Source organism: Geospiza fortis, unplaced genomic scaffold, assembly GCF_000277835.1.
Source record: "Geospiza fortis unplaced genomic scaffold, GeoFor_1.0 scaffold11, whole genome shotgun sequence".
Taxonomy (NCBI): Eukaryota; Metazoa; Chordata; class Aves; order Passeriformes; family Thraupidae; genus Geospiza; species Geospiza fortis.
Window position 1 is genome coordinate 9,739,772 of NW_005054304.1, and position 11,030 is coordinate 9,750,801.

The window sequence follows — 11,030 nt, forward strand, 5'->3', positions numbered from 1 at the left end:
TGTGTTGTTTGAACATTCCTTCCCCTGATTTAGTGACTGTCACCAAATACAAAACAAATGCAAGGACGCAGGAATCTACTGTTATCTTTAAAACCAACTTAACCTCAGCCTGGCCTCCACAAATGAAATATGTTCTGCATTGGTACCAGTGAATACAAAACTTCAAAGACAAAAGAACAAATTTTTCTTGTCTTCCTGCAGTGAGTAAATCCTGAGCAACCCAGTGAAAATAATCAGACAGAAAGTAAATTTGATCACAATACTGTTATCTATTGATTTCCCTAAACAAAAAAAAAAAAAAAAGGCAATGAAACCAAGTACTGGTGAAATAAGCTGATCAGTAAAACAAAGCAGATTAATACTCCACACAAAGTCGCTTTGCCACTGAAATTCATTTTCTTTGCAAATGTTTCTCATAAATGCAAATCTAAAACTTTATTCTTGAGACCACAGAATGATAGAAATGTTTATAAAGTAAGTCATTAACTTAGGCATTTTAAATTTTTTTTAAGATTTGGAAGGCTTTATCTAACAGCCATGTTTACTACAAGGAATTAATACATAACTTTACGGGGTGGATGGAAGAAAAAAGATTCATACAGAAATATTTCAGGACAAGTAAAGGAGAAAAGTCAGCAGCTGAGCAGTTTTGCCTTCTCCAGTGCTTGTGAAAGGCATATGGCACTTCTCATTCTACTGCCTGCACCAGGATAACAACTGCTTTTGTTACCAGCTACCAGGCTGCACTTCTAACCTAAAACTTCGAAGCCCATGCTTTTAGTGGCAGAGGTCTTTATTCAAAAATGATTGCTAAGGCAGGAAATTGCCACACATTTGTGTATAACAGATATCTACGTGGATATCTGCCTACAGTTGGTGACATTTAGCTGTCAGTGTTCTTATCTAAAATATCGTAGCAAAAAGCCAAGCAAAAAAAAGTCTACCTGAAGGAATCTTGCCAACTTGTTTTCAAGTGAAGCACCATGTTAATCTCTCTACAGAAAAGAGTCACATTGCTACATGGAAGGAAAATTAAAAGCCTCGAAGTTATTCAAATTATTTAGCTTCAAAATAAACCAAAGCAAAAAAGAAACAACCTCAGGAAAAACTTGCCACCAAGTACAATGAGATCAAGGTCTGTTCATCCTAGAGTCTCACTCTACTGTGTCAACATATTTTTAACACAGAAGCGGATCAGCTTCTGGCATGTGCTGGCTCTGAAATTAATGGAGCTACATTTGGTGGTGGTCATAACCTGGCCTTGTACCACATAAGTCTATCCTTGGTATAAACATTAGGCATTTAAAAAAAAAACAAAACAAAAGGAAACTGATAGTGAAACTGACAGGTCCCAGTACTGAACTTTCTAGCTACAAACTTTCTAGTTACTTAGGAAGTAAGAAATTTGGAACTTCTTATTTGCTACAGTACAGCTATTTTGCATGATGAAGAGAAGGAAAACCTGCACTCCTATTCTTGCCAGTAGAGATCTGCTGTGTAAGAAGATTGCTGCATTTTGTTTGAGCAGGAGACCAAAAAAGTTACCCTCACCTTCAAAAACTGGTGAGGAAGCAGAAAGGAAGCCCCTCAAGCTAGGTTTGGAATGTCTACATGAAAAGAATTTTAATGGGGATGATGATTTGTCAAAAAATAGTGCAGCTTCAGGGCCAAAAACCTTTGAGTAAGGAATACAAGTATTTCATGAGACAATTCAGCAAGATTTTCTGTGAACAGCACTTGTAGAAGGGCAGTGTCTTCCCCATGTAATTACAGATCCCTTCCTTAACCAGACAGAGTTCTAGTTTCCACAATGAACCCTGATTTCCAGATTTAGTGGCCAAGCTTAACAGAGGAAACTTTATCTCTTTCTAGTTGAAAGCACCAGAGAGTGAGTTTTATCCTATTAATAGAGGTTCATGCAGCAGAGATTTCTCTATAGTCTCATCTGAGTGCCGACATGAAATTTCAGTCTGGACACCTCACTGTTTGCCTCTGTAGCCCCAATTATGCACTGTTAGCCACAGCCACTCATCTTTTGTATATGTAGAGCTGCAGAACAACCCAACAGACACACAAAATTGTGGGAAAAGGGAAAGGTGAGAGGGATACATCTGTGCTGACTCCATGAGCAACTGGCAAAACTTAGAGATATATTAATGAAAGAGAAAAGTCATTCAGACTAAGGCAGTGTGCACATCTGTACTTCGAATTACTCCTGATAGGTGCCTGCACTTCAGTCAGTGTAGGTAAATCCAGTGCCCATGAATTAGTCTCACTTGCTATTCTGTCCCACTTCTTACTCCTTGATTTCACTATGACTGAAGTGCAATTAACCTCATTCAGTGAGACTGTATTATTATTTTCACTCACTATGTAAACTTTCCAGTATAAACACATATGCTGGGAGTGGATAAGACAAGCAACGTATTTAAACAATAGATACACCATATCATAAAAGTGCAGCAATTCATATGCCAGCCATTACTTTAGCAAATTGATGGCTGGAATATAGCTCTCCAAGAAGCTCTGAATTACTAATAATCCTGTGGTGATCCCTTTTCACTGTCTCATGTGAAATGCACTAAAATCAAGCAAAGAAACACCTGGGGAGCAACTATCTTGAAAAACAGTTCAAACAAGTTTCCAAAACGGCTGCAATAAAGTCAACCTCTTCTGACAGATCATTCAAGGCTTACTTGAACATTTTCTTGTATCGAGCTGATGAAATTCAAGATTTCTCAAACAATTGCATCCAGCTCTCAGGGGACCAAGAAAAACGCAAGCTTTCCTTTTTCTCAAAGGATACACCACTAATCCACTGAGATTAACATTTCAACCTCTCACTCAATATAAGACTAAGAAATAAAGCTACTTTGCTTCTTGAAAATAACTAAAAAGAGATTGGCAAAAGCTACCTAACATGAAAATGCTCAGCTGTTGCCAGGCCAGTGAAATCTATCTGAGCTCCTTAGCGTTATTGTTGAAAATGTTCCTGCAACAAGAGAAAAAAGATACTGATTTAATTGCCTAGGCAACCTCATAGCTTTTATAACTCATAAGGCAACGGGGTCCTCTGGAGTGTAAGTCATTCATTCAGATGAATGAAGTACAGTTGAATAACATGGTCCTGAACTGCAGATTAAACCCAAATGAAACAAAACAGCCCAGGACAGTGATCCTTATTCCATTTACAACAGTACTGCAGCCATGCCCTGGATCTGGATCTTCCTCCTTCCAAATTTGAGATAACACTGTGGATTGCATTGGGCAAAGCAAATCCTTCCAAACTGCCTGCCACCAGAAAGTCAGAGTTTTTAGGAAGCATCCCTGTTCCTGGCAACAGCATATATTTTGCCTGTTCCTTTGTTCTGGTTCTGACCAGCACATGGTTAATTTTTGCAGTAGCCAGGAGAGGGCATGGCTAGGACCTGGAGATTATACTGAACCAACTCACTTCATTTTCTGGGGATGAGGTGAAGGGCTCTCTTCCAAGTCTGGGTGGTGTGGCAGAGGGAGCAGTGAGGCATTACTGTGGTCAGGGAGTTTCCATGTGAATCATTCAACTCTTTCTCCCGCCTTCTGTCATCAGTATTGTTGCTGTACATTTTCTTATCTAACTGCTGTTCCCAGCAAATGGTTCTTAGCTCAACCCATGATCTTTACATTTTGCGCCTCCAATTCACCATCCCACCTCAGAGGAGGGGAGAAGGGAGGCTGGAAAAAGGGACGAGGGTCCCAGTGGGAGATACTAAACTGAGGAGTACCATTGCTAACCCACACCACCCTTTTATATAAATTTCTAGATTACAGTAGATACAAAGACACCATCAGTGAGACTCAAGAAATTCAACATTGAGAAGGTACCTGAGAGCCTTCGCAACATAGCATTCCCTCTGTAGCATCCCCTCTTTCTTCAGACAAGAAGAATGGACTACAGCACCAGTCTCAGCTACTCAGAAAACTTGAGCTCATATTTTGGTTTCCCTAACACATTTGCTCTGCATGCTTAGGCAACTCCCCCTAGACCTCTCCACCAAACAGTGATAAATACAGCAAGCTTCCAAATCCAGCAAAACAGAGATTGAATAACTAAGGCAATGTTACAAATAAGAACTTCCCATTATGCCCAGCAACACAAGACTATAGCTTTGCTAAAAACACAACTGCAGATATTCCCCACAGTTGGTATCACCAACTGAGACAAGCATGCACAGCTTTTTGGGTGCCTCTCCTGCCCTGCCTGTGTAGGACTCACAACAAAGTGATAATTTGAGGAGGTGTTGAGCCACTGCAGCATCACATGCTCACAAGGGAGGTGTCCCTGCCTTGATGGGACTGTTGGGCTGCCATGCAAGCTAGAGCAGCACTGCTTGTATTCAGGGAGCAGCAAACGTAATCACCTAAATTCAGCATTGCCTGACACTCCCTGGTGGAAATAAGGGCATGTCTGCCACCACTGAGAATCTGGGTCTCCATCTCAATCTACATCACAGTAAAATCAGTGTGATTTACCAAAAAAAAAAACCCAAAAAAACAACCACCACAAAAAAACCCCAAGCCCAAACAAAAAACCAAACCAAAAACAAAACAGTAAGATCTAGAGAGCTGTGTAATATTTGCCTTAACCAGTGCTAACCAGGACTGTAAATGAAGTCTAACAGTGAGATTTTTCACTGGGCTGGTTGAAATACGTGGAAAAATGTAAACGGAAATAAAAACCATTGCTGTCAGAAGACTTCACAACTTTTTAACTTAATTTTCACTGAACACCTAACACATTTTCAGAGAGCATAAATACAAATAGTTTGGACAGTAGGGTAAATATTCAGGGCTTTATTGACCTTTTCTCTAAAATAACTGAGTCTTTTCTGGTTTTGATTAAGATTTCTTCCTTTTTTTCCAACCTCCCTGAGCAAATAAGCAAAAAGGAATCTTTTTTTCTCCTTTGTTTCCCCCTAGATTTTCCATGTTGATAAAAAGAGTATTTCTAAGTGAGACTGTTTTTGCATGAAGCTCTTTCTCCCCAGCCTGAACTTTTAGATAATGTGCCAGGCTATAAAGGGACTCCCCAAATCCTGGCGTTTGATGACTTGGGAGGAAATCCCATATTTCCTGCTTAACGTCCATGTGATTTGGGATGGAGTCATGAAAGCAAACAGGAAGTTGTTCTAGTGATGACTACCTAGGGAGAAAGCTATATACAAGCATCTCTGAGGTTACTGAGAGCAGGGAAAATCTCTGGCAGCTCCTGCCCACTGCTCCCACTCACTGCACCTCACTTGTGAGTGTTGTTTCAAGCAGAGCCAGCCTTGAGGAAAACAACTGGAACACAGCTACAGTTCAGGGCTTTCCTTTAGCTCCTTAGTGTGCACATAGTTTTATGCTACGTCCTCACACCAGAAAGCTAAATCTAAATACAATAACCACACTGGATGTGCAGCAAAATATTTAACCAAACCTATCATGAACCCAACAACAATACTCAATAAATCATCTCTCCACCACAGCAGTGGAGTTAGGGGCTGGAGTACCTACAGATGACCCCATTAATTTAAACACAGGGGAATGAAGTATGCTCAAAATCAAGGGGAAATTTGTTGTTCCTATTTATTCTGTGTAAAGTTCTTCATAACCATTTCCCTTTTTAGCATAATTTGAAATGCTTGCTTGCAAATGATGCAAATTAAGTGTTTCTTGGAATACAGCTTGCCTCCTAGAAGACTTAATAACATTTCCTTCAGATTGCCTCTTGGATAATGTTATGATGGAAAGATCCAGTGGCGCCTGCTCCTGAGACTGGACTCTACTGAGCACACACAATAAATCACTTAAAACACCACCATTCCTTCAGTCCTTGGAAGCAGCCGGCACTGAACTGCGCCTCTGCACAACATTATCCTGAGGCTGTGCTGATGGGGGTTATGGCCAACTGGAAAACCACAGCTCGTCTCTCACTCCTTTCCTTTGATTCTCAACTTGTACTTGAGAAGCTGTTCTGTACCTCGGAGCCGAACGCGCAGCAGAGCCGGCTAATGCAAATGACAGACGCTGTAATTACTGCTCCGCTGGCACCGCTGCCAAGATCGCTGCCTGCTAGACTTGAATACCTCCACTGGGTGGCTAACGAGATGTGCACTTCACAAACCAGCACAGCCCTCTCCCCACCCTAAAGGGAGGAAAGACAATGCCATTTCTTCCTAAAGGGAAGTGTAATGTATTGCATAGGCAAAGCATCCATGATTACACTTTTATTTCAAAGATAGCGTCCAGTAACTTGTTTTCAATGACAAACCAACAGTCTGAGACTCACATGGAGTCCAATCCTCTTTGACTAAATCACAGCAAACTGTTCACTAGTCCGAGTGATGCAAATTTACCCAGGAACTCCCTTTTGCACCAGCAATTCAAAAATATTTTCTGATGAGCTGCAGAAGTAATTCTATTGCCTTTTTGTAGAAAAAGTATCCAGAACAGATTCCTCGAAAGCCCAGCGACGTAAAATCCAGAAAGAATTAGAAATCAAGAAATACAGGCATATACTATAAAACAGATTACTAAAACCAAGGTTGTTTTGCTGGTAGCATGACATAAATGTAGCTTGGCTTTTTGAAGTATAACTCTCCTCTGTATCCTATTTATGCATAAAATTCTAGTCATATACTGCACAGAAATAGTCAGTTGTTGTCCTTCTCCGCCTGGGCTTCTCTTATTTTCCATAGGAACTGATTTACTTCATATCCTATTCACCTGAACTGGGAAGGCTGTGCCTCAAAACACCTCTCTCCCATTTGCATAAAAATCAAGATATTTACATGGAAATGTCTAATAAATATAGCCCACATTTTGTCCTTTCCTACTGCACAGACCAGCAATGGAACTGATTTGCCTGGCCTTGGCACAGAGTTGTATTCCTGTTTTCAGATGTACTGTATTTGGAAAATTAAATTAGGAAAATCTTTTTAATTTGGTTAAGGCTGTTTCCTGTTTCTGAATTTGGATGTCATACACAAAGCTAGTCCCAAAATATAGTGAATAACTGGGGTTTAAGACCATTACCAAAGAAAAATAAAGTTGTGTGGTGAATGATCCATGTAAAGTGATTAAGTGCAAACATGCACAACAACTGTGGAAATGTTTAGATGCACTCTGGCATTCTTACTGCACAGAGGAATAAATGACATTGACAGTAATGCTGAAGAACCATCAGGAAGAGCCTGTTTGTGATCTATATATTTTTTCCATAACTCCTGCAACCAGCTGCTAGAGCCTGGAGCCAGAGGAAGAAGAACTCAGATTCTGACTCCCATGTTCCCAGGGAGGAATCTCTCCTCTATGTACAGATTCATCCACTTAATTTTAATCCTGCTTAAACTCCACCTCTGTCAGCAAAGGAAACACAGTGGCTGGTTTGCTTTCAGCAAAGAGTACTGCAGTACTAAAATGCTACTCAGAACATGTACAGGCTACCACATCCAGCTCAAACTTGTCAGCATCATTGAAATCTACCACAGTGCATCACTTTAAAACAGATTAATGCTCCAGAGAGCCTTATCCATTCACAACAAGATAATACTTGGCTCTTGCTTTATTAATACAAATATTACACCTGCATGATCAAGCACTAGAGGTTCACTGATGCATCAAGATAATTAAGTCCTTTCCCCGCCTTTTTTCAACAAGATGTGTTTAGGTATTTAATTAGGAAATGCATCCCCAAAAGGTTACTACATTCACATGTTATAGTTCACTTTTTCTGCACTAAGCATTTTCAAACTGCTGCTGTTGCTAATACAGACCATGCTGGGGCAAGACAAATATCTGCACATATGGCTCTTTTACAGTTTTCTTTTTAAATTATCACTTTGATTTAATTAGTTTGAAGGGTTAAGCATGAAAAATGCACTCTTTTATTGTAAGGGAACAAATGAAACACAACCTCATTAATATGTAGTCCATTTAGCTTTTCTACCATCTTTTACACCATCGTTATTAACCCCAAAAGCTGTCTGAAGCATGTTTGTCACTACAAATAGACAGCCTGACCCTCCCTTTCGTCCCAGCTACACAACAAAAAGGTGGGAGCCACAGGATAAGTGGATAACAGTTTGGGAGGCAGGAAGTGTGGGAGCTGTAGGGGAGCACAACAGCTGAAACTCAGTCTCCGCTGACTGAAGAGCCAAAGGAAAAGTTGCTCTTATGGAGATGGCACCCAAATGCCCAGCAGGGGCACAGTTTGGGGCATTTAAATTCTCATTCTGATGTAGCTTATCATAGAGGTATAGTAAATGCAGCGAATGCCAAGTCACAGTTGATTCTGGCTTGATAATCACTCTGGCCCCATTCACACCGCTATGAGAATTAAGGGCTGTCTCTACCATTGCAGCCATTTCCTGTTCTCTCCTGATAACAGCGGAAAAATACGCAGACAGCTTCAGATAAGAAGATAAGAAATACTCATAAAACAAAAAGTGTTTTTAGGTCTGCTGAGAAGCTCATGGGAGGACGCCGAGATGCAGTGATAATGAACATGCCAGGGAGTGAGGGGGGGGCTGGTCCACCAGATCCTCAGTTAATAAATTCATCTTCTACGAGGCTATGGAAAAGGAAGGTAGGAAAGCACAAGTCCCAGCAATGCTCATAGCTTTCTCAGCCTGCTTCAAAAGCTAAAGATAGTTGGGGAATTGAGATGAAAGATGTATGTTTTTGAAATGTATATATAGAATAGAGGAAAAACTTTGCCCGGTGCTATATGATGAGGAAACTTCCTGAAGAGGGCATAGTTAAACTGTTGATTCATTGCCTCACTGAAGCAGTGTGTACACACACACGAAGATCCCCACTGCACACACCAATGAGAAAATACCTCAGCTCTGGGAAAAATGCCAAAACCAGGTCTGCACCCAAATTCCCTGTCTGGTCCTAGCAATAAAAATAAAAGTATAAATGGAAAAAAAAAAGTCCAAGACAAAGAGCTATATCCCAACCAGATTCCCTGGATTTTTCACTCTGTTGTGGAAGTTTATCGCACACTGGGGAGTGTTGCTGAAGAGCTCTCCATCCCTCTCTGGGTAGGTGAGCACACCTGTGTTCTGTGGCAGGTCCCACACTGTGTTGCCCTTTGCAGGATAGGAACAGGGGGCCTGGCTCCTGTGCCCTCGTGGCACTTCTGTCACACAGCATTGTGTCACAGAGGGTAAGTGTGGGAAGGAGAAACCATCCGGGAGTGGGAGATACAAGCCCTGTGGCACCGAGCAGCGCTCTGGAACAGCCGAACACAGGGGGTCCTCTCTTCCCTGCTCAGGCCATCTGTCATGTGAAACTCCCGTGTCCTGCCAGCAGAGCCAGCAGGCTCCTTTCCACTCCAGGTTCAACTGTCTGAGGGGAGCTTTCTTCTCCAACACCCTCTGACATGACATATCTCTATTGACACAGACAGATATATACCCAGACATGTAGGTCCACACACATATGACGCTACTTAAACCCCTAAATACAAAATATCAAACCTGTATTATCTTGAACAGGAAACCAACCAGCGAAAGGAAATTAAATGGAAGACATAGATGAAACCTGCTACAATACATAAGGGATTTTTCTACTCTCATTCTCTGCTACCCCCTTTTCAAGGCCAGATTTCTGATCTTCCTGTGAAATAAATGAGCAAGGGAATGTGACTCTGAGGGGATGGAGTAAGTATCAGCAAGAAATGGATTAGCACTGTTACATGTACAGACATGATGTTCAGTGCACCCAGCCCACCAGCAGCAAACCTACAGCTCCGTGCCTGGGAGAACCCACAGAAAGCCTGCCAGGGGCACCAGGAATCAGAACAACTGTCACTGTTCTCCTGTCAAAAAGGCCACAGAGCAGTGCACTTTGAAATGCCTGGGTGAAAGCACAGGGTCAGATCTGTGCAGTTTTCACGAATGCCTCTCCACAGACATTATGTGGGGAAAATCAAGTATTCTTACACTTGCATTATGCTAGTAACTTCAAATCAAAACTCTGGTGCATGTTATTACTTCATGGCTACATACATGTGGAAAATAAACAAAGAAGCTTCTAAAATTCCTTTTCTCTTGTTAATCATATAACTGAGATTTCCAACTGCTTTAACCAACCCCGCACATCTTTGCTATGTGCAGCTCTGCCCACATGCAGCAGCAAGCTCTCTTTCTCTCTCCTGTGTTCCACAAAAGCAACACATTTCCACATTAGGTCTAACTCCTGGAAAGAAAGAAGAGAAGCACCGAGAAAGTTTGTCCAGCATCAGCTCGCAGGAGAAAAAAGCCTCCTGCTGTGGCTGTCAGCCTGGTGGGTGCTACACTGAGCCAGGGCTCTTTGTGATGCTCTCAAATACCCCTGAACACGCACTGAGAAGCAATACATTGCCACTTAGAAAGGGGAATTTGTACAAGGGCTACCGGGAAGGCAGATCGAGATGTACTCCAGAATCCCCGACACGGGAAAGGAAACAAAATCTCAATACATAAACACAGAAAGACGGTGACTCCATTCGGGTGTATCATGTTTTTGGCAGGAAGAAGGAGGGCGTTGGGGGGCCCTGGGGTGTTCAAGACTGACCGTCGATTGCAGAGCTCCAGGGTACGGCTTTGCCGCTGCGGAGGGACCCCCGCCCCGCACCTGCCTTTCCCACGCACCTTGCCGGCCTCCGGGCGCACCGGCGGCTCTCCCGCCCCGGAGGGCTGCCGGCGGGGCTTCTTCAGCCCCAACTTCCCCTCCGCTCCCCGTGCCTCATTTGAGGACGGAGGGCAGGCAAACGCCTGTCCCGGCCAGGCTCAGCACCTACAGACTCGACCCGGCAGGTACGACCGGACCCTCCAGACTCCGGCGGGGGTTTGCACTGTTTGCACGCACAAACGCAGTAAAAAAGATAATCACGGCATAAATTCGCATTTCCAACCCGCACACGGAGGATGCCCCAACCCCTCTCCATCCATCCATCCATCCATGCATCCATCCATCGCCTTACCTTGCGCCGCGGAGCCGGGGCGGCTGGCCCCCAGGAC

At 42.7% G+C, this 11,030-nt stretch overlaps 1 protein-coding gene across 1 annotated transcript in view; it reads right to left on the minus strand.

Annotated features, from left to right (window-relative positions):
* Positions 1–11,030, minus strand: part of UNC5C (unc-5 netrin receptor C) — a 248,586-nt gene that overhangs the window by 236,899 nt on the left and 657 nt on the right. Inside the window, exon 2 of the mRNA XM_031066482.1 lies at positions 10,994–11,029. Coding sequence (XP_030922342.1) covers positions 10,994–11,029 — 36 coding nt within the window. The remainder of the gene's footprint in view (positions 1–10,993; position 11,030) is intronic.